This window comes from Fusarium oxysporum, chromosome IV (assembly GCF_013085055.1).
Source record: "Fusarium oxysporum Fo47 chromosome IV, complete sequence".
Classification (NCBI taxonomy): domain Eukaryota; kingdom Fungi; phylum Ascomycota; class Sordariomycetes; order Hypocreales; family Nectriaceae; genus Fusarium; species Fusarium oxysporum.
Genome location: NC_072843.1, coordinates 2,466,789 through 2,489,289, shown reverse-complemented (window position 1 = coordinate 2,489,289; position 22,501 = coordinate 2,466,789). Strand labels below are relative to the sequence as shown.

Sequence of the window (22,501 nt, the reverse complement as noted above, 5' to 3'; positions counted from 1 at the left end):
TTCGACGCGATGTCGTCAGAGTCGATAAAGGTCGATTTGCCCAGAAGGAGTAAAACGTATAGAGCTGTAACCGAAGCGCAATTATGCGACACGATGATGAATATGACGATTAGGTCCGACGCTCGAGGGGATGTTGTCGAGGCTGATGTTGAGCTACCCAGGCACGACTGAGAGCAAGGTCGAGCCTAGAGGCGGGTTCGAATGGACAGTAATAGCTGGTAGGTCGGGTTTGTGCTTTTTGTGGCAAGGCAAAATGCAGTCCGTAAACTTAAATCATCCTAGACATATGAGTCATCAGAGGGAAAGAGTGAGAGAGAAAAGAAAAAAGAGAAACACCCGTTAAGTGATTCTTGACAGTCAAATAAATGCATAGGACGGGAGAGGATCAGGCAGTCAATGTCAGACCGCAGTAGCTGGACTGAATATGACAAGGCGTTGGCTGAGGCAAGGCCAGGCCACAACAGGAGGAGCAACTTGCTGTAAAGGGCTTAGTGTCGGGATCTGCCGCTACATACCGCCCTAGGCTGATGGCCGGGTTGTCTCCGATAAACAGGGGTGGAGTAGGTACTGTGGAAGCCTCCCAAGTGAAGCATGAAGTAATTGTGGATAGAGCTACCCTGGTAATATACCTTCTTCCTGCAGCGCCATACACATGAGCGTGCACTACTAACTGAGTGATAAATACTACGGGACGCAATTCACAGGTAGTGATTGGTACCAGTTCGATAAATAGAGCCATTTTTGCACGTTCCAGCAACAGACACAGAATTAAGCTTTGTTCTTTTGGATCATTCCCCAACCCAAGGTTGTTCCTGAATATAAGAAACATGCATGTTTAGCACGTGTAATAGGTTGTCTGTAATACTAATAAAGAGAAAGGAGAGCAGCAATGAACGCTAAGCACGGTCTACCGTGATATCAATGTTCCATATATTCCAGCCGGCCCGCCATAAGCACTCCCTGCTCAAAGGGGTATCCTAAATTTCCAAATCGAGTCCGTTGCTCCAGTCATCCCTCACTTCCCTTTCTAACCATGCAGCCCATCATCTTCACCTCCTCCCAGGCGTTCCACTGTGCGGAATATGTTGACTGCAAAGTTCATCGTCCAAGCAATCAGTCCCATGAGCATGAATGCTGCCAGCGCCTTAGACAAGCTCCTCACTGCTGTATCGGACAAGTTATGATAGACAAGGCTCTCGAACGCAAGTGCTGTGCTTGCCGACTTGAAGATGATGAAAAAGAGGTCTAGCAAGATGAGAGAGATCTTGGAGACAACAGATCTTAACCCCAAAGGCTTGCCCGTGTACTCATCCCAGATCATATAACCAATGTATGGAATAGCCACGCAGTCTACGGCCACGGCAACTATGGATTGTGTCTCCTCAGCTGAATCTGTGCTATCAACGTCTTCAAGCAGGTGGATCCGCGCCGCAATAGCAAGGGCAATGATAGAAGTGACCATGACGCTCAGTCTAAACATCAGAGGAGCGAGAGAGTGCCGAATAGCTATATTCCATAAACGTTTGTACGGAGCTAGCGTCCTCTTCTTCCGTGAGACCCTGGCTTCTTGTGCATCGTAAGGGTGGCGGGCTGGTGTGTTGAAATTTGGTTGTAGGTCGTTTAGAGCCTCAACATCCACCACTTTCGAGTCCTCATTAGTCATGCGACCCCACGACGAAGATTGGACAAAGTCTTGCCATGCTATGTTCGGCTGCGAGGTTAATGCTGGTTTATGTCCTGGCACAATGACGGGTTCTGCGGATCTCAGATGGTCCCATTTCCTGCCACGCATCGAGGCGCGGCCGTAGCGCATAAAATGGGGAATCTTGCCTCTCGTTTCCTGGCCTTGGCCAGCAAGAGGATCTTGCGGATCGACGAAGCCATCTTTAGAGATTCGTCTTTTGGGGTCACTTGGTGACGAGTTATGTTGTGGTGGGACAGCGCGAGTGGGAGGCCGGAGTAGCCGCAGTTGGTCGTCGCTTACTGAGCCATGTTTGTCGTCCCATGAATCAATCCAGGCTATTTCTTGGGTTAGCTGAGAAGTCAAGCGATGGAGTTCTAAAATCGCTTACGTGGGAGGGATCGAGGGGGGCGTAGACGGGCAGACCTGCCCGCGACGGAGCTGCTCAAAGTACGACCTGAATCATAGGTCCGTGGGGAGTCGTGATAGGTGCCAGTGCCAGTGCCAGTTCGTGGAGGAGAGGGAGAAGTCATGACGTGAAATCAGCGGCGGCGGCGACGAAGCCAACGATCGCGATATTTATGTCTTCAGCCGGATATTGAAGCCGGCGAGGGCGATCGCAAAGCGTACCCAGGACAAACTGGCATGGCAGTCGATTTGTTAAAGCGCGGCTGAGCCGGCGACACGTGGGTTGAGTTGAGAGCCGAGCCTATTGTGTTTTACAGAAGAAAACCATACAATAGAAGGTACTAATTAGGAAAATCGGATTCGTGACCGTCAACGGTTGGAGTTCAAGAAATGTAATGAAGACAAAAACGCACACGACACACAGCAAAAAATCACAATAGTTGGAACGGAAGGTAACGAAATAGACTGGGAAATTAGAGATTGGAGATCCCCGTCCTTAGGCTTTTGACGGGCGTTTCAACGCGCCCATGGTCTGGTCTGTGCAGGCTGGGTCAGGACCCCCAAGGCGTCATCCATTGACCGTTAGTGGGTGAGATTACCTGCTGAGCTCTGAAAGCGCTAGAGCGTCATAGGCCGCCAAGGCGCTTCCAGGTCGTTTGCATTCATTGTTTCTTGCTTTGTTCCTCATGGATGCATGCATTTCTGTGTAATGAAATCATCGAGGCCAAACGGTCCATCGTTCTCGGCCACTATACTCTATAATTTAGAGGGTTCATTGCAGCCTAGGTTTTGTTTCCTCATTTTCTATTGTCCGTATTAAGCATTACGATACCCCTGCCAACCTATCAACCCCAGTCGTGCCCAGAAAGCCTAGTTCTCGTTGCATGCCTTCTGGCTGCCTCCTTGCAGCAACGCAGATCCTTGGTTGACAGGCTCCAGGCACGGAGCAACAGGGTCTCTGTGCCCAGACTTGATTTTGATACGGATACGCGAATAAATCTCGAGGTTTTGGTCAATGGATATCACGCGACACAATCCCATGTTCCGCAATCACGCGAACCAGATATATAAGTACCCATCGTATCAACAAGTTTTCAAATTTTCGAAGGAAACTTGTGTCCATGACATCAGATCAGATTTCATCAAAAAGCATGCAGAGAAGATAAACTTCACTTGCCGCTTGTCACCATCTTCAATTCTCCGATCGTCCCTCAGCCTTGATTTAACCCCACAGGTGTTAGGTTCAAGCTAACGTATTCTGCTACCACCAAATTGAGCGGGCTATTTTGGGATATCTCATGCACTTGATCCCAGAGCTTCCTCACTACTATATTTGGCTTACACAAATAGTAGCTCTGGCCTATACTTTCTGGACTTCATGGGGGTTATCTCTATTGTAGCGAGCTTATTTTTCTAGGTACCTTGCCTTGCATTACCTAGAGGTGTGTGTTTCTCCGCAAGATAGAAATGTAGCCAATCAGATCTTAGAAAAACCATCTTAGCAGGTGTTTATCCCGGCTTCACTGCCATTCCACAACTACTTTCTCAACCAAGTGGAACATCCTGGCTATCTGGTAAACTGATGCAGTATGACGAGTAGCTAATTATGATTTTTCATCCCCCTTGCCATTTCTGATTCATGGCTCTTGGGTAGGCATAGCTAAGGTATGTTTCAACAAAGGTTGTCCTCTAGGGCCTGGGATTCGAGGAGGGATATCATCCTTCAGTGACAGTTACTCCCGTTCTCCAAGAACCGCACTCTTCTATCAATCCGTTTCAATGGTTTCCCCATGTTTTGTAGGATCACAGCGGAGTTCATATCAGACAGAACCCATGGGAGCCGCCCTGTGTGCCATTCAAGCATCCAGGTGCGTACCAAGGGAGCTACCACGCTCAATATACAGGTTTGAGGTCATTCAGCTCATTCTTTGCCGGTCATCGTCCAGTCTCCTTGTCGCTCTTGTGAAATCCCAACCACTCGCCCAGCATACCTCCCGGCTTCGGCAGTGGGCATTCCCTCCTTGCTCTATCTTGTGCGTTCTCTGCCTCGTCGCTCGCCACATCGTTAAATTGTACAATCCCATCCTCGACTTTGGGATTGGCATCCTTCCTCTTCCATCTCATTCGTCGGCCATTCTCGTCAACCATAACATCTCCATCGGCGAAGCGGGCCCGGGGTACGGGGCAAGGAAGCAAATGCGGAATCGTGACGACTAGAAAGCATGCGGCGACTGTCGTTGCGAAGAGCGACGATGTCATTCGCGATTTCGGGTGAAGGAGTGGTGGCATGATCCTGGTTAGGTCTGGAGGTCGTTTGGTGTAGTGTGGACTCTAAAGGTCTCAATTGGTCGTCAGCGGGTGTTTCAATGGGTTCCAGATGCCATTGAACTCACATGACAACTGTAGCATCATCCTCCAGACAAGCATTGACCAGGTCAACGTTGCCGACAGTATCGAGCGATTTGTGGTGGTGATCCAGAATTCGTAAAGGTTCACCCAAACCTGAGTTATGATGTGACTCTCATTGGCTACCGGCGGAAGGGGATTGTTTCGGCCTCGGCTCTATGTAAGCCCGACCTCTGGTTATTCATTGGTGGGGCAGTTGTGTGTCTCCACCTCGAAGAGCGTCACTCAACACCGCGAATCGCGAAATCTCCAAATCCCCAACTACAACCAACACGCGCGACCAGCTTTCAAGTCATCCCCGCGTTCAGCTCAAATCACGTCGCATCGCAAGCATCGCATCGCATGACAACTCCCGGCTACACACGATATGTTATGATCATTTTCTTTGATACGGCTTAGGATTAAAGATTAGCGGCGCGCGCAACCCCACGTGCCAGCCCACCAACTCTTCCCTTTCACGATGAGCGACCTCGACAAGTGAGGCTGAACGCCCGATCGCCGGTCTTCGGATTCTTGAGCTAATAACTCATTCTCAGGGCCATTGCGCAGCTGCGCGCATGCCGACCGATTCCGGAAGCGCAAGTCCGCGAGCTCTGTCATAAAGCTCGGGAACTTTTAATAGAAGAGGGCAACGTCGTCACTGTATCGGCACCAGTAACGGTATGCCTCATGCCTTAATGAAGGCCCAGTAATCTCTGATTCTCTTATTAGATATGTGGTGACATTCATGGCCAATTCCACGATTTGATGGAGCTCTTTCGAGTTGGAGGCGATGTTCCAGATACAAATTACCTGTTCATGGGTAAGACCAATCTTAATCACATCCAACCAATTTTCACACCTCTAATCAAAACTCTTAGGCGACTTCGTCGATCGCGGCTTCTATTCACTGGAATCTTTCCTCCTTTTGCTCTGCCTAAAAGTTCGATACCCCGATAGGATGACACTAATCCGCGGCAACCACGAATCTCGTCAAATCACCACAGTCTACGGTTTTTACGATGAGTGCATAAGAAAGTACGGCAGCGCTAATGTTTGGCGTTACTGTTGCGACATCTTTGATTACCTGGCGCTTGGTGCGATCGTATTGGGCGCCTCCAACACCATGTCGCCTGGGGTGGAACCTGTCGATGACGAAACTGAGATCGAGGTTTGCGACCAGAACGGCTCTATAATGAGCCGTTTCCCCCGACGTCGGCCAGATGATAGCTCGCAAGATCAGATCCAAAGCCCAGGTGGGACAGCGATGGACAAGACAGGCCCCCCAGGATCGGGCGCTTCAGGGTCAAGCGGTGGCTCGGTGGGAAATCCAGCCGGAGCAGTGCTTTGTGTTCATGGCGGTTTGAGTCCATTGGTCGATACAGTTGACAAGATTCGCTTGATTGACCGCAAACAAGAAGTCCCCCATGAAGGTGCCATGTGCGATTTACTCTGGTCCGACCCAGACGAGATCGACGGCTGGGGTCTTTCCCCAAGAGGTGCAGGTTTCCTCTTTGGAGCTGATATCGTCAAGGTGTTCAACCATCGAAACGACCTGAGTCTCATTGCCCGCGCGCACCAGCTTGTCATGGAGGGATTCAAGGAAATGTTCGATGCTTCTATCGTCACTGTGTGGTCTGCTCCGAACTATTGCTACCGCTGTGGAAATGTTGCTGCGGTCCTGGAACTCTCTGAAGACGAGTCTGGCACAGGTCTCTTTGCCCGTAGCAATGGTGATGTTGGCAGAAGTGATGGCGGTACTGGAGTCATGATGGAGGGCGGTATGCCTCCTAGGAGCGGTCCTGCGCGGCGATACAGGGTTTTCCAAGCTGCACCACAAGATTCGCGAGGAATGCCTGCCAAGAAGCCAGTCGCGGATTACTTCTTGTGATAATCTATTTTGCCATTGTCTATTATTTTCATATCTACCGGCCACAAATGTGGCTTTGTTTCACGGAATTAACTTGGGGTTTGGGGTTACGGGCAGGGTATGGAGTTCGATAATATTCAAAATTCATTATATACCACCTGAGTCAAAGGGTATCGTCATGGTACGCCTCTTAAATGCTTGATATCCCACGCAATGCAGTTCGATCAGTCCCAGGCTACTTTCCGGCGTTTCTAAACCCGTGCAACAAGCCACCTCATACTATAAACATACCTCCTGGTCCCTTGCTTGGATACAGCTCCGCACAGTTGTCAAACCTCTCAAGCAATTCTAACCAATTTTGCAAAGTGTCGAAGCTTTCAATAGATCCCCAGCTTGTGGATGCGGGGTTCTCGTAGACCTCTATCTGAAACATGAGTGCCTGTTTGGGTTCCTTTTTCCGTCCTATAGATGTCAAGAGGTATGGCATCCTTTTCAAGGCATCACGCAGTATGACTTGGTCTTCAGTAGACAGTCTTCCACGATATCTGCAAATGTCAGAGACAGGGTAAAAATGGCGACGGCAGCATTGACCTCGTCAATGCTAAACGCTCTATTTGCGTTCAAATCATGTGACACAACGGGTTCAGGGAATTCCGGAGCCGTTGTTGTTTCTGAAGCTGTCTTCGAATTGAAACTATCAAGGATCTGGTCGAAGTTGTAGGCATGCTTTTGACATGTGTCAGCGGATTCTTTCACCTCATTCGACGTATATTCCGGTGCCCTACCATATCTAGGCAGCATTTCTTCTTCACCACCACCAACAAGTCTCGGCTTCAGGATTGAAGGTGTTTCGCTGCAGGTCGAAGAAAGTCGCGTCCTTCTCTCTTCCTCTTCCTTGTGCCATGAAATATAGGGCTTGAATCTTTTTCGACCGACACGAGTTCGACAGATTGAAAAGAGTTCGAGCCAATCTGAAAACCTCGAGGAGGTATTTTCGCCTGTGTCATACGGATCATAACTCCCGTTTTCAACTGAGACTTCCTGGTGCTTCCTCTTCTTGGCTTGCTGACCCATGTTGGATGTAGCTTGCTTTGATCCTTCTTTGATACTTGGTGATCTGCCTTGACAGTAGATAAGCCTAGGATTGAAACCAATAGTTTGATGTGCGGTATGCCCTCAACTGGATAAGTCAACGGGATGCCCAGTCTTCTATCGCTTGGATGTTCATCCACAGTTATGTGACCGTTCCCGAGTGAAGGGCTTGGGATGTTTGTAAATGCTTTGCGCCCGGGTTGGCGAGGGGTTTTGTAGGTGTGAGACGACATATGTTCCGCACAGCGCAAAGTGTTGGAGATGTCCTCAGTAGATTGTTCGACTGCCTGTTCGTCAAGAGGTGGTGCTGATATGAACTGGTCAAGCTCTTCCTTTTTTGTTCCTATTGGCTTTTCCAGATTGGCAGAAAGCATTGCCATAAATGTTTAGTTGTCAACTTGTAAAGTCGTGAACGGTATCAAGGATGCGAATGCTGAAGTGAATGATCGTACAACGGTCGGCTCGGGAGACTACTTGATTAATATTCGATATGAGAAATAGCATGTGTTGGTATCTCCTATCCTTAACGCCCTATCAGCAATCGTTCTTTGAGACTTGATGAAAGACCCATTGTTCCTTAGGGTTCGTTGTTCGTATTGTCGCTGTCGACGTTCGACTTCTGCTTTATGTTCCAAGAATTCTGCAAGACATCCCAACAATAAGATCTTTGTCTGTAGAGGACAAAGCTACAGGAACATCATCGTATGGTCGAACTCAGCCTTGCCGCTGGGTTTCCTGTTTGTTCATCCATAGGTTCCTCCCAGGTTTCATTTCATTACCCAGTTCGCCATGGCAAGACGTGGAACACCACCCGCATACCAATCTTGGACAATATTGAGTGTTTCGAGAAGACAGGCGACCGATAGGAAACCCATATCGATATGTGGGGAAATGTACGTCGCCGCCAAAACGCGAGGTCAAGTCTATCGATAGGTCGAAGGAGCTTATGCATAGCGATTGTATCAAAACCCCTTGAACTTCACGCAAATTGCATCAACGCGAGGCTACTTGTCGGTACCTGTTCGATGTGGATGGCAGAGGATTTTGAGGCCACCGGGCGCAACGAAATCCATTGGGTCGGACAAAAGCTCTCTGCTGGTTGGCCATCCAGTCAACACGGTCCTGAAGGGCCACCATCTTGTCCTACAGGGTTGTGAAAGGAATTCATGGGAATGCTATAACCCATCGTTGACGAGACATCCCCAGGCATGGGTGCCACAGAGTAGCTGTGTCGCCGGGGATCATCCATCAAAGACCCAGGGGTAGCGATAGCGTGGTAGCTTTCTGTCCGTGAAACTTGAGGATCAGTGAACATTTGAGAGGTGTATTGCTGGGGATGCATTGATGAAGTTATCGACTGCCTCGGTACTGGTGTAGGGACGTTGGAGGGAAGTGGCCGGGCGTATGCTGAAGGTGGCTGGATAGCTTGGCCAGATTCCCATATAGAAGAACTGCTTGTAGATCCACTTGCGATAGATGGTTCACGGCTTTCCTGCGGAGGGAGGCCGTAAGATACGCCAGTCTCGAGAGCTGTAGGTCTCCGGGGTGCTATAACCTGCTGAAGGGATTGGACACTATCGCTGTGAGTGTTGGGGGTGAAGTGCGATATTGCTGTCGGATCGGTCTGCGACGCTGTACCCGAGTGCAAGTAACTGGTAATGTAATCATCGCTGATCCCATGTCGGTTGAGAAGACCACGGAGTTGTCTGTTCTCCTCTGCAACCCTCCGCGCAGCATGTTGCACCTCTGAGGACGCCTCGACACCCTGCAACTCATACACTCGGAGTCGTTGCTCCAGCTCTTGGAGATACTCTCTTCTGCGGGCCCGGGATCTCCTCTGATTATCTCTAATCCGGGCAAGGTTTGCTTTTTGCTATAGACAAGGACATGCCAACATTAGGAACAAGGATCGAAGAGGAATGGGTATGGACAGAGGAACGGGCCACGTACTGCCGGCGTTGACATTTAGTCGTTTTATAACTTGACGGGACAGGCGTTGTCAATATGCGACAAGAGTTCGGCATCTAGGCCAGATCGCGAATCTCGTAACAAGCTCTTGCGACAGCGCCGCGGTGTTGGTCAACCAACACTGATGAGGATCAACGAAAGGCACAAAGAATAATGTGCAAGAGCTCAAGTTGTATGAAGCTGGAGCGGTCCTGATGAAAAACAACCCAGGTCTAATAGATGACGCTTTCCCTTTTATTGAAAGGATGGATGGGGCACCAGCGGTGACATATACCAGGGTATTTATGAAGACTTAAGAACGATAAGCTCACGAGAGGGTCCGCCACATGGGAAAGCCAGCCACAGCGGCAAGTGTTTCTGTAGGAGACGGCGAAAGGAAGCAAAGAGGTATTGGGGGCTTCTATACTACAGTCTGAAGGAAGTATCAGATACATGTGCCTCTAGAGATCCAGGGCCCGGAGAACCCCATTAACGGACGGGGCAGCCCTATTGGGACGAAGACCACTGGGCCGGCGCCGGACAGCGAGACCAGTCGATGCAAGTGGCAGCCGGTTATGCTGGGAATATGCTGCAGGGCTGCGCTACAAGCAACAGTCATGAGCTAGCTGCAACCCTGGTGCATTGCAATCTGCAAAAGACAAAGAGCCGGTCAACTCAATAGCAAGAGATCCATGAAGCGGGCGAGCGAGCAGCGCGCCACCAACTCGATATGTGGAAAATGGTAACAAGCCACACTTGAACGCTGACACCGCGACTTTTCGAATTGTTCCTCTTGACATGCCCCGTCCAATATCTTGTTGCCATTCTCGGAGGCGAGTGAAGTTGAGATCACATTGCGTACTGTAGTCTAGGGGGGGTCGAGGAAACAGAAGATAGGTGTCTCACTAGCAAGCCGTATACACATACTCCAGGCGGCCCGACAGAATATGAGACTTGGGGATGTGAGAAACTGTATCGAAAGCCATGAAACCACCATCTAGCAGCTGTGCCAAGAAGCAATTGATTGAACGGGAAGTATTGCCGTACAGCAAATAGGTGTCTGGGGACTGGCAATGTTTCCAGGGATCCTGTCCTTCGGAGGTAGTGGCTGAGAAGATTTTGGGTTCACGGAAAGCGGAGTTGCAGCTGAAATGACGGAGGCCTGGACGGCAGAGGGGCCAGGGCCCAAAACCGATGTTAGTGATTTGGTGAATGGGCATCATGCTTGGTTGGGCATAAACCCGTCGACGACAACATGATTCGGTGATTGCGAGAGCAGCGGCTCCGAGGGTATGGCTAATAACTGGCACATCACACCCACTTTCGAACCTCGCTGCAGAAAAAGACGGGCTGGCGTGAGCCTTTCTTGCCCCCTTGTGGCGATAAGGTGGGTGTAAGTCAGACAGACAGGGTGCGCTGTACGGAGATCATTGCTGAGCCACGCGCTCATAAACACGCATCCTTGAAATTCAGTCGCTTGAGAACATGAGGATATGAAAGTATCAAGCCCTCCCAACCAAACCCAACCCAGGGCACAGAATTACGTGTGAGCACAACACTATTCCGGCGCCGGCGGCGGAGAGGCATTAGACTTACTTGCATCCTCCATATGTTCTGCGATCGTGTTTGTCTGTGATCGTAGAGGCTAGCATCTTGAAATTAGTCTGCTGACAGGCATCTCCTTTCAACTAGGACATCTAACAAGAGCCGTGGGAACCAAGACCCCTAGGGTGACACCATTCCCCAGCTACCATTAAAGGCTAAGCTTTGTTGGAGGTGTTGCCAGGTGCCGTTCTTTTCTTTTTTCGAAATAGAACAAGGGCCTTCTGAGGAGAGTTAGGAGATCAGGATGTGAAGCCATGGATGCCGCTAGCGATGCACGGTCGCTCATGTCTAGGGAACCGAAAATGGAACGACAAGGCCAGTCTCCAAAAAGCAGATCCATCAAACAAAATGGAAGAGTACGTATCGTCCGGCCGTTTAAGGCGTTGTCTGGTGGCTCAACACTATCCCCAGTGCTGTTACGAGATCACGGTTGGATTCCATGGCGTATGACTGGGACCGCAACGGTCGAGAATGAGATCAATAGGCGGTGATGCAAATTCGAATGGCAACACTAGAACAGAGATGGCCCAACCACAGCTCGAGGACCGTATTGTACAGTACAGTGCCTAACGCGACGGGCGCAAATACAGAGAACGTAATGGCATTATCGAAATGGCCGGGATCAATCAAGGGAGACAGATCGCGAGCCTAGAACGAACCAAGCGGATCATGATCATACTGTAATAGGCACGTCTATGCGATGTAACATGCTGGAACTTTTTAGCTATCCCGATTGATTCGTATGAAAGAAAAAAGCATCTGAGCAGTCATTTGCTTGGGTGGAAGCAACAGCCAAGCTTGGTAAGTCCAGCAGGACAAGGGACATTTGCGCAGGAGAGCGCACCGCTCATCTTTGGACTAGGTACTTACAGATTGAGATTGGATGCTATGATTGAGTTGGCTGTGCCATAATGACTAGACGATGTCGCGATATGACGCAGTGTGTTTTGCACCCACCGCGATAAACTCGGACCTGGGGCTTGGGCTGGCGAAGATATCGTCATGTGCCTGCCATTCCCCAAATTTGGGTGAGCCACCCCTAAATCTCGATCTTCGTCAGGGAAGAAGACCCCAAGGCTGTTCCAAGGGTTTGGAACTCAACGTCGAGATGTGGCTGAGGGGCTCAAGTCCAGACCCCGTCCCCACCTCGGCAAATGCCGACCGTTGAGGGTTAGCAAAACTGGTCAGTTTTATACAAACTAGGTAACGAAACAAACAATTACAAGAACTGTTAGTCGCCAACAGACTTTTGTTACCCACTGTAGTAAATATAAAAAGCCGTTATCTAAGTATCAGATCGAATCTACTCTGGTCCCTAGGGAAATCCCAGGTTAGACAACTTTCTACAAAGCAGACTGTGTATAACATTGAAAACCAATCATTGTTGGCCGATATAATTCGGTTTACCGAAATACGCATCCATGCCTCGGCAGTCACTTCATCACCATCTTTAGAACTCGTATGATAATACACATTATTCTCGCTTAATGTCCTTACGTCTAGCTATTCTCACCGTATATGATGTGTCACTTACATGTTTCAATGGGGGCTGCAGCAGGCCGTACAAGCATGAGTCCCAGCGCCACGGTCGTGGTAGCGGGTGTACCGGACATCAACCCGGTTTCCAGACCGACTATAAAAAATTATTCAAGCTGCACCACAGTCACACCCATTTACAAGGGGGAAGAGGATACTCTTACCATTCTTGTATTGTCCTCCGACGACCCGGCCGAGAAAGCTGCAAGTACGGAATAATATTGGTCAGAAACAAGAAACAGGAGAAGCATTGACTCGAAAATACGCAGTCTTGGCGACTTTAATGGTGAATAGAGCTTTAGCAACACGGAAATGGCTCACTCACTAATATCTTTGTAATCTTGTCTTGACTCTTGATTCCCACTGATTTCTATGGTCCCGACCCGTTGTTGCCCGTCGCGGTCACGGAGCTGCCGTTGAGAGTGGGTCTGCCCTGCGCCCCTCCTCCCGCCGGAGATCCACTTCAACTACCTATTCGGACTCTCCTTCTTTTCCGCGCGCTGCCTTCAATTCTCCCTCATCTCTAAATTACTCAGCCCTCCATATCTCCCTGCGGCTCTTTGTTTGGTTTCCCTATTCTGCAAAACATCCGAGGTTGGCGTCTCGGATCACAAAACTAATAAGCAATTCACAACCATCAAAACCAAGGCCCCTCCCAATCAGAGGTCGTCGAGTCAGTTCGGACGGATACTAGGTGCGAAACCCAGTACCGACTCAAGCTTATGCACCAGATCGACCACCATAAGGTCCCTAGACAGCTGAATTGTCGGCCCGTCCTTGCAAGTCCTCGGGAATTTTTTTCAACGCATGTGCATACGTAGCATCCACGTCACATTCGCGATTCAGGTGGTTATGGGGGGAAAACGTGGTTGTTCCATGGCAGCTTCGCCGATGATGCCTGAGAGACAGGTATCTAACATGCGGCAGCTTGGGTTGCACAATACCGCTTCTTTCAGCCACTCTCTATCCCTGTATATCTTTCACTTTCTGACTCGAGCAGGCTGAGGAAATTTCTGTTGCTACGGACTAGGTATCGTGTACTTTTACGATTTCCGCGGATAGTAGTTGCATCTCAAAGGCTATCTCACCCCTACCTACCATCGTTCGAGTCATGACTCCCTGCATCATGGCGCCCTACCAGCTTGTCAACCACGTGCTTAGTCGTTTGAGGTATACCTCATCTCGGAGCACTGTCTCAAACTCGTCTCTCATGTTCAGCATAATTGTCTCGTCAGTGGGTGCTTTGGTGTAGTGAAGTCGCAGTCTGGCTGCTCGAAACCCTTCCATGGCTTGTTCAAGTTTTTCTTCTGCTCGAGTCAGCAATCTTGCTTTGAGGCACTGCGCACAGAGATTCGGGATCCTGCCCTGGTCTGGTAGTGTCCTTGGTAGCAGATGAAGTCCTTCCCTAGTCAGGGGTCTCACTGGAACTCTATGTCCACACCCGGGATAGATGAGATCGACTCGGCAGAACGGGCAAGTGCCCTGATTCTCGAACCACCCTTCGAGGCACTGCAAGCAAGCAGCATGACCACATGGCATTAGACTAAATGTACTTTCGTCAAGCGGCTCTGCATCTGGTTTGATCTGACAGTTCGCCTGATGGCATATCTGACATTTGACTTCTATTGGTTCGTCAATTAGGAATGTAACTTTGGGGAATGGAAAAAAGGACTCTTTCGGGTCGTATCGTCTATGGGGCTGAAACCATGATGAGAATCGCGGCAGAGTCTTCGTCTTCTTCCATGACCCACAGCCTAATGTTCCATTTGCGTTCTGGTGTTGGGGAGCCGGGGAAGTTTTACTGGCTCGGGTTCTCAAGTACCTCTTTTGAGGCTGTTGTTGGCGATCGGGATACATCGGTTATGGAATTGTGCATGCGTCTCGTTGATTGTGCTGTTGTCTATTCAGTTGTGCTACTCTTGCTGTTGTGTCATACTGTTGGTAAACACCCAGCGATTAGTTGCTAATAAGCAATTCTAGGCATAAAGACAAACTCTGATAACGAAGTAAGTACAAAGGTTCCCGGCACTGTTCAACCCATTGACGGCTAGGAACAACCAATATTCCCTTCACTTTAGGTGTTCAGTAGTGTACGGTTGTGTTCTTCAATGTTCTAGCCCATTGTTTATTGAACATTGCGTTACGTTCTACTGTACTACCTTTGTTCCTTATTACTACGTAGTATAGTGAGTATGCGATGTTCTAGACTCCATTGATGACATGCATGCCCTAGGGATGAACCGTCAAAACGTTCAAAGACACCATGGCCTCCGTGGCCTTGTTCAGGTACGATAGCCTGTGACAGCAGCTAGTGCGTGGCTTGATCTCTTGACCACTTTATCTGTAGATCTTTTGGATGCTGAATCGAAAGTCGCATGTCGTTCGTGTTTCACGTGAGAATCTTGGCCCCAGTCTATACAAGGTCGAGACCCAAACCATATATCTTAGCTGTTCGCGGATCACAATATTGATTCTTCTAGATGTGGTAGGAGACTCGCGAGGCACGCTGCGAAACGATGTTTCTTCATCCTTGGCCCCCTTGATTTGCCATTGCAGCTCAGCCTCAGGCCGTAGAGTATGTATGTGGGGATACTGGGGAAATTTGATGACATGCCACAATAGCTGATTCTTTCCTGTTACCGAAATTCCTGCATCAACTTGATTGTTTGTTGATATTAAACCCCATATCATTTGCGTCCGTGGGGATGACACAGGTGTCACTCGACATCACGATCAGGTTTAGGGCTCAATTTGCTTTGCAGATCATAACGTCGATCTAATAAAAGTCCGTTCATGATTACATTGGGCCAAAGTTAAAGGTGCGGTTCAGCCCCATCATCAATTCCCGGGATCTAGACTGGCGTCGATGGATCCGTCCCTTTACGATGTCCGAGCTAGTCATTCTCGGCCGAGGATGCCGAGTCCCCGACCACTCGTTTCGGGTTTACGGCCAGGTTTGGCCACAGCTTCCGAAAATGCCCAGCGACCGGAGAAGGTTAATTCTTTGTCGGACCGCTGAACACTCGGACCCGGAATCATTGTGGAGCATTCCGGTTTTTAACACCGGTATTCCGGGACCCCGGAAGTGATATCGGCAGATGGGGCACGAGCTGAGTCAGTCAGTACACCAACCTGGAGTATGTATAGAGTACATTACACCGTTACTTGGCGAAAACAAGCTTCATGATATGGGAAAATAGTTAAGCCATAGAACGATCACAGTTCTTGTTGATGACATAGTACGTGCCTGCATTGCCGACTAACTAATGCACATACCATCGTTTCACTAACGGACGTTGAAAAGTTACCAGAGTCATGAGAAGGCCTTGATGCCTGCCCTGCAGGGCAAAAGTTCGTTCTTTGCTAAACCTCTGTACTATACAAAGAGAGACAAGCATCCCACATATCAGCATACTACGTCGTAAACGACGCGCGTAGGGCGGTGAATGGAACCCATGTTACCTTACGAGATCAGCAACAAGGATAGATGCACCGTCTCAGCCGTTTGCAACATTCACCTCGTCCTGGACTGACGGTCTCAGCTGTGCTCCACAGCTTTATTTAATGGCATGTGTCCGAACTATCGTCCGAGACTGAAGAAACATTCCATTGACACTATTGACACCATTGACACTATTGACACCATTAAACTATTGTCTTATCTTGCAACAGAGTTCTAGACCCGAACCCTTGTCAATTTGGAGGATCACGCATGTTGTAAGTCAACTTCGACGAACGTGCAGATTTCAGGCTGCATACTGAAGCTCTAGGGTAAGCCATCATCCCTGTGCTTCTGGTTGCCGGGGTTGCACAAGTAAACAGGGCTCTCGATGGAACAAATAACCGACCTCAACGCACAAACCAGTGAATCTTTCGTGATGGAGAGTCCCTGCATCTCCTTGATCTCCCCTTGGTCAAAACCCGATCTTGGCGTCTCTGTTAGGCAATCAGAATACAGAGTATCAGCTGGCCCATGTCAGAAGTAACACGGAAAAATTGCCTTGATGTTAGGGGCTGCTGGGCAACAGGCGACTCTTGGCCTGACGTTGAATCTTTTTTATCAGGGTTGCTCGTAGCGGTCAACTTCTCAGAAACTGATAAACTCCAACTTGCCTATCGTGCTTATTGATCCTCATCCGCTCGTACTCTTAACACCACGCATAACGTAGTATTACAGCACCACTCTACGACCGAGAATGCCTTCGCTCAAGACGTTGTTCGCCTCAGCCATTTTGGCTTACCTGGCCAGCGCCAAGACTATTAAAATCACAGCTACCAGCGACGACAAGTTCGACCCTGAGGAGGTTGAGGCTGAGAAGGGTGATGTCCTCGAATTCCACTTCGAGCCCAAGAACCACAGCGTCGTTGCTGGCGATTACCGATACCCTTGCTCTCCTCTCGATATGGGCACTGGCTTCTTCTCCGGTTTCTTTCCCACTGACAATGGATCTGCCGTAAGCTGCGACTCCTCGGGCCATCTTTGCGATTTCTAACACGTCTCTAGGACAAGATATTCAAGGTCACCGTCAATGACACTGACCCTACGCCTTTCTATTCCTCCCAGGGCAAAGAATGCGCCTCGGGTATGGTCGGTATCATCAACGCCGACTCCAACAAGACTCTCTCCGACTACAAGAAGCGTGCATCGGAGCTAAGCTCTGGAGTCAACCCTGGCAAGAAGCCATTTGGTGGCGAGTTGGTGGACGCTGATGACGCCGATTCAGATAGCGACAGCAGCTCCGGAAAGTCCAAGGATGGTAAGAACGACGACAATGCTGCTGGCGTCCTTGGTGCTCCTCTCGCTGGTCTGGTCGCTGTCGTTGGTCTTGCTGTTATTATGGCCTAGGCAGAGAAGTCGATGGCATGTTTGGAGAGATGCGACATGATATCCACGGAATCGTCTGGGAACTGTGTTTAAAACAGCGGGAGTAATTTGAATATATTATTTACTAGACCATAATACCTGTGAGCCCGTACATCGAAGCTTGTATCTACCAGGCAATGAATCGATCACTGGGTCAAAGTACTTCTTCGACCGATGCATAACCTCGAACCCCGTCACTCGCCAGGTTTCAAATATCTAATGTTATAGTAATAACCGTATGCGTGTTTTGGATGCCGACTTGCCATTACTATCGAGTCACTTACCTTGGTCGGAGATGGTTCTCCGAATCGTGGTCAGAGAAGTTTGGAACCATCTCGCAACATGCAAGGGGTTCTGACCTGCGCACTAGGATTCATAATTGCTGATGCTTTGCCTTCGGAGTTGAATCGGCATCTTGATTATAAACCCCGAGAGCATAGCAACCGGGCCGGTCTTCAAATGAATAATTACGCTCGAATATAGCGTTTAGAAAGAGCTGACAAAGAGCTTAAACCTAGAGGTTTGAGTCTGCAGTGTTGGCGATATATCATGTGAAATTGTGAACAGCTGACTGTTGAAGTCTGAGTCGAGCATCTAGGGTAAGCTACTGAAAACCATCAAGTAACGTGTGTTAGTGAGCCTCGGCAAGCTGACACAAGACTGCTTAATTGAAAGTACCTCCGGGAATATCGGTAGCCTTCGGGTCACGGATGGAACACCAGTACCGGGAACCAATTCTAAACCCGGCCCACACTATCGTCACTTGAATACCGGATTCGCAACTCCCCTCCATGATTAACTCTCTCATATTACAAACTTATTTCCGTAAACTCACCAGCGACCGATCGCAAACGAAGCCGCCTCGATTCTTGCGACATATATGCGATCAAAATGCGCGGCGCGCTGAGGTGTAGTGCCACTGTTCGCCATCCTCGATTGTTACGGCCATTGGCGGATGGCGGCAGATTTGCGAGGACGCTTCGGACGAGCGCAACACCGCAGGCCTTGAGAACAGGCTTATATTACCGGCAATCACAGCAAGCCCTTACGATCCAAGGCGCCAACCTATCGACGTCATGTTTAAATCGATCGCGATCGATGGCAACAGTAGTCGATGCTGAACCTGTACACGGCGGAGGTCCAATTCCAGAGTATGACAGAAGAGTACAGGCGGGCAGATTGCGAAACGATGAACACCAAAGAGGTGAGGATGTCGGAATCCAGTCAGGAACGTGAGCAAGTACTGACAAGAGAGAAGGGATCATACAGAATTTCCAAAACTTATATCATGAGTTAGAGAAGTATGACGCCCCGCCTGTCCAGCACCCCAGCATCGAATCCCTCAAGCCCTCGAAGAAGTCAATATTCTCGTCGCTTTTCGGCGCAGGCGGCAGCAGGTCGACTACTGGGGACATCCCTAACAACCTTCCGAGGGGCTTGTATCTCTATGGTGACGTGGGATGTGGCAAGACCATGTTGATGGATCTGTTATACGAAACTCTGCCTCCATCTGTCAAGTCAAAAAGTCGAATTCATTTCAACAACTTCATGCAAGATGTACATAAGCGGCTTCATAGATTCAAAATGGAGCATGGAAACGACATTGACGGGGTACCATATATCGCGGCCGACATTGCTCAGCAGGCAAATGTGCTCTGTTTCGATGAATTCCAGTGCACAGATGTAGCAGATGCAATGATTTTGAGACGGTGGGTGCACTTTATTACTTCAAACTCGCTCAATGCTGACCGTACACAGACTGCTTGAATCTCTCATGGCAAACGGTGTGGTCCTGGTAACAACTTCCAACAGACACCCCGACGAGCTGTACAAGAACGGTGTCCAGCGAGAGTCATTCATCCCCGCCATCGAACTTCTCAAGAATCGCTTGCATGTCATAAATCTCGACTCGCCAACCGATTATCGAAAGATCCCTCGACCTCCATCTGGTGTATATCACACGTCACTCGACAGCCATGCGCATGCGCACGCAGAGAAATGGTTTCGGTTCCTCGGCGATCCTGAACAGCCTGAACCTCGACCCGAGACGCAAAAGGTCTGGGGTCGTGAGATTTATGTTCCTCGAGTCAGCGGACGAGCGGCATGGTTCACCTTCGACGAATTGATTCGACAACCAAAATCTGCCGCCGATTTCATTGAGCTGGTTCGGGCTTACGAGGCATTCATTGTAACCGATATTCCCGCAATGACTCACCAGCAGCGAGATCTCGCGCGTCGCTTCATCACATTCATCGATGTCGTGTATGAGGGCAACGCCAAGCTTGTCCTTACCACAGAAAAGCCCCTCTCAGAACTCTTTGTCTCCCGAGATGAGATCGCTGAAAGCCTCATGAATCAGGGCGTGAAGCACGAGCACGCGGAGGATGCTGCTGCCAACCATGACCTGGTACACAGCGTTGACAAGCTCAAAGACTCAAATCTCTTTGCTAGTTCTGAGGAAGCATTCGCATTTGCTCGTGCGCTAAGTCGACTGCGGCATATGGAGAGTAAAGAATGGGTAGAAAGGGGAATGGGTCTTGAAGCTCAAGGCGGAAAGTTGGATAAGGATAACTGGATCAAGGCGAGAAGTCGACAGATGGAAGATTCCATGTGAAGAGGAAGAGGAAGAGGCGAAGCTGGATTGTGGGAGATGCATTATATACCCGGAGCATTGACTCAACATAGCGAGCGTTTGCCTGGTCTTGTACTTATAACTGTATGATGACGCCTGTTGAACCGAGCAGTTTGGATTCACACATGAGCATATTTGCCTTCTATATATAGAGATATATATGACGCCTGAATAGAAAATTCCGCGGAAGGTTATTGGTGTTTTTATCGCTTCCTATGGTGACTCTTCAAAGCGAGATCGCCATGTCGGACGTCGCGGCTTGAGAACTCATCGGTGAAATGGGTAGAGTTCAAGAACATATTTAGGAAGCTCAACGGCATACTCATGAGCGAATCGTAACTTGACTAACTTGGAAGTGTTTCGGTAACTCGCCTCATGAATTGGGGATCCAGTTATCCATTACCTTACTCGGTGGTGTGATTCCACCTTAAACAGATGTGTTGAGGAGGCCGCTTCGAGCTTCGACTGATGATTGCAAAGATTCCCCTCCCTTAGGTGTTACGCTCCTATAGGGAATGCAGTTTTAATGGTCTGCAAAGAATCTCAGGCCCTTGTGATGTTAAAAGTGTTCAAGGGACAAACGGAACCCCCATTAACACTGAGACAAATTCAAAGCCATGCAGGAATGTCATGTCTCAGACATTGGTGATCATAATCCCTGAAAATCAATTGTCTCTGACCAGCCACACTTACAATTTTGAGTAACGATAGAAAGGACGAAAACAGGCTATCCTGCGAAATTTCAACCTTCTCAGAGGTAGCCAGCACTGTTATCAGCAGGTGATCAATACACCAAGGATCTCGAAACAGAGCCGAAATGACCCTTATGGCATTTACTTAGCCAGTATCTACTCTCTACGGAGTCCTTGTGAATTTGATTAGACACCCAGGAACCCAGTGAGGTATCACAGGGTAAGCCTTGTCTCATCGACTGCGGAGCACCGGCGCCTGTAGCTGAAGCTGGGGAAAAGCGTCGAGTAAATTTAAACAACAGGCCATAATCCACAACAACAATGGATCTGACATTGATATCATTTGTTTGCCAACCGAGACAGAGGGACCGAGGCTGAACATGAAACAGTGACGTTGTTACGATGTGACTAAAGATTAATTAAAATCCCTGTATTTGGAGATTGAAAATGCTCATCTAGACCAGATTGTGAACCATTTTGTGTTTTTATGCAATGATGCTGTGCAAGGCATATTTGTCAAACTTCGCTAATCATTTCGAGAATCGATTGCTGCACGAAATGCTTTCTCATCTCGGCATGACAAGGGTGGGTTCCAATGGATGGATGGATGGATGGATGGACACATTGAAAGAGCACAGATCAAGCACAGACTCGTCTCCATCTGTCGTTTCAACCCATATAAAGTCAATGCGTCAGTTAAGCGGTCAAAGTGGCGCAAACAAAGGAGGAGTTTGTTTCTTCTGATCTCGCGGAAATGGGCAGTCGAATCAATGGAATTAGCATAATTGCTAGTGAGAGCCCTAGATTCAATATCCTGCCGAAGAAATTGAGCCACTCATTCAAATAGGACGAAAAAGACCTCACTGATTCCTATTATCGAATCAAAGCTTTTGGTGGGATCATTTGTTAGTTGGCCGAGATGTAAACACAGCACTGTATGTGCAAATATGGATGCATTTTCTCTTCTTGTATCGCTTCAACAGACACGGTAAGCAGCTAAGGGCAGGAAGCCGATCACAAAACGAAAACGTTGACCGAAGGCAAATTCGATAGACTAACATTCTTAAGTGAATCGGTCGATATTCGTTCTTGGATCCATGGAAAAGGAGAGGATGAGAGTGTGAGTGGGTGTGGGATAATCTTAATGAAATCGGACTATTCTCTAATTTGGATTGGAAGACACTGGAGCTGGGAGCTGTAGCAGCCACGCTGCACAGGGGTCGATTGGATAAGCCATTACGGATTGGCCGGCGCCTCAACGGTTCCTGGCTAAACAGATTCAGCGGGTCTGCGCCAACCAATCATAAGACTTATGTACCTGACGCCTGGCGTCAGTGGTCCAAGCCACCCCTGATACTTGACCCCCGCCAACGCGCTATCCCTGGCTATTGTGAACCTCCTCAGTCCTCACAACTCAGCAAGGATCGGCCTTGAAGACTCCCACCTCGGTTCTTCTCTTCTCGGCAAATCATAAGTCACTCGGTTTCCTTGGCCGCATGCTTCTCTGCTGATCATCATTAATGCACGGCGCCTCATGAATAAAATGAGTGGGAATCAGGACCCTGTCTCATCCGTTAGTGGGCCTGATAGCAGTCACTGTCGTGATGGTCATGGTGATACGGGCGACACAACTGAGATGGCTGCACAAGTGGCAGGTTAAATTTGGAATACGATATGCCTAATCTAGTGTCGTGTGATGTACCATGATGTGTATCTTGCAATGTAGCTTTATGCAAGCTCATCTACGTACCTTATTTTGTGTGGCGCATGTCTGTTCAACAACTCACAA

General features: G+C 49.0%; 9 protein-coding genes across 9 annotated transcripts; 4 read left to right on the top strand and 5 right to left on the bottom strand.

The window, feature by feature from the left end:
• Positions 1–748: 748 nt before the first annotated feature.
• On the bottom strand, positions 749–2,580 carry FOBCDRAFT_259747 (uncharacterized protein). Its single transcript, XM_031178988.3, has 2 exons — positions 2,073–2,580; positions 749–2,019 (listed from the first exon to the last, which is right to left on the bottom strand). The coding sequence occupies exons 1-2, from the start codon at positions 2,212–2,214 to the stop codon at positions 1,028–1,030; spliced, it is 1,134 nt and encodes a 377-aa protein (XP_031044875.2). The 5' UTR covers positions 2,215–2,580; the 3' UTR covers positions 749–1,027.
• Positions 2,581–3,614: 1,034 nt separating this feature from the next.
• On the bottom strand, positions 3,615–4,585 carry FOBCDRAFT_30067 (uncharacterized protein). Its single transcript, XM_059611945.1, has 2 exons — positions 4,483–4,585; positions 3,615–4,428 (listed from the first exon to the last, which is right to left on the bottom strand). The coding sequence occupies exon 2, from the start codon at positions 4,376–4,378 to the stop codon at positions 4,025–4,027; it is 354 nt and encodes a 117-aa protein (XP_059464686.1). The 5' UTR covers positions 4,379–4,428; positions 4,483–4,585; the 3' UTR covers positions 3,615–4,024.
• Positions 4,586–4,754: 169 nt separating this feature from the next.
• FOBCDRAFT_30054 (Metallo-dependent phosphatase-like protein) lies at positions 4,755–6,496 on the top strand. The gene is made up of 4 exons (XM_031178991.3): positions 4,755–4,972; positions 5,032–5,155; positions 5,207–5,297; positions 5,356–6,496. Exons 1-4 carry the CDS (start codon positions 4,956–4,958, stop codon positions 6,363–6,365), a joined length of 1,242 nt encoding a protein of 413 aa, XP_031044878.1. The 5' UTR covers positions 4,755–4,955; the 3' UTR covers positions 6,366–6,496.
• Positions 6,497–6,568: 72 nt separating this feature from the next.
• On the bottom strand, positions 6,569–7,905 carry FOBCDRAFT_291917 (uncharacterized protein; the record flags this gene model as incomplete). The annotated part of the gene is made up of 3 exons (XM_059611789.1): positions 6,907–7,905; positions 6,636–6,877; positions 6,569–6,582 (listed from the first exon to the last, which is right to left on the bottom strand). The coding sequence occupies exons 1-3, from the start codon at positions 7,416–7,418 to the stop codon at positions 6,569–6,571; spliced, it is 768 nt and encodes a 255-aa protein (XP_059464685.1). The 5' UTR covers positions 7,419–7,905.
• A 463-nt stretch (positions 7,906–8,368) lies between these two features.
• FOBCDRAFT_30048 (uncharacterized protein) lies at positions 8,369–9,636 on the bottom strand. Its single transcript, XM_031178996.3, has 2 exons — positions 9,387–9,636; positions 8,369–9,309 (listed from the first exon to the last, which is right to left on the bottom strand). Exons 1-2 carry the CDS (start codon positions 9,399–9,401, stop codon positions 8,548–8,550), a joined length of 777 nt encoding a protein of 258 aa, XP_031044883.2. The 5' UTR covers positions 9,402–9,636; the 3' UTR covers positions 8,369–8,547.
• A 3,349-nt stretch (positions 9,637–12,985) lies between these two features.
• On the bottom strand, positions 12,986–14,798 carry FOBCDRAFT_221049 (uncharacterized protein). Its single transcript, XM_059609568.1, has one exon. It carries the CDS (start codon positions 14,379–14,381, stop codon positions 13,659–13,661), a length of 723 nt encoding a protein of 240 aa, XP_059467085.1. The 5' UTR covers positions 14,382–14,798; the 3' UTR covers positions 12,986–13,658.
• A 1,477-nt stretch (positions 14,799–16,275) lies between these two features.
• FOBCDRAFT_30036 (uncharacterized protein) lies at positions 16,276–17,472 on the top strand. Its single transcript, XM_031178999.3, has 2 exons — positions 16,276–16,978; positions 17,029–17,472. The coding sequence occupies exons 1-2, from the start codon at positions 16,721–16,723 to the stop codon at positions 17,368–17,370; spliced, it is 600 nt and encodes a 199-aa protein (XP_031044886.2). The 5' UTR covers positions 16,276–16,720; the 3' UTR covers positions 17,371–17,472.
• A 719-nt stretch (positions 17,473–18,191) lies between these two features.
• FOBCDRAFT_30033 (AFG1-like ATPase-domain-containing protein) lies at positions 18,192–20,220 on the top strand. The gene is made up of 3 exons (XM_031179000.3): positions 18,192–18,592; positions 18,647–19,097; positions 19,147–20,220. Exons 1-3 carry the CDS (start codon positions 18,280–18,282, stop codon positions 20,000–20,002), a joined length of 1,620 nt encoding a protein of 539 aa, XP_031044887.2. The 5' UTR covers positions 18,192–18,279; the 3' UTR covers positions 20,003–20,220.
• Positions 20,221–21,659: 1,439 nt separating this feature from the next.
• FOBCDRAFT_200254 (uncharacterized protein) lies at positions 21,660–22,146 on the top strand (the record flags this gene model as incomplete). The annotated part of the gene is made up of 3 exons (XM_059608964.1): positions 21,660–21,700; positions 21,781–21,832; positions 21,892–22,146. 3 exons carry the CDS (start codon positions 21,660–21,662, stop codon positions 22,144–22,146), a joined length of 348 nt encoding a protein of 115 aa, XP_059467084.1.
• Between the last annotated feature and the right edge of the window lie 355 nt (positions 22,147–22,501).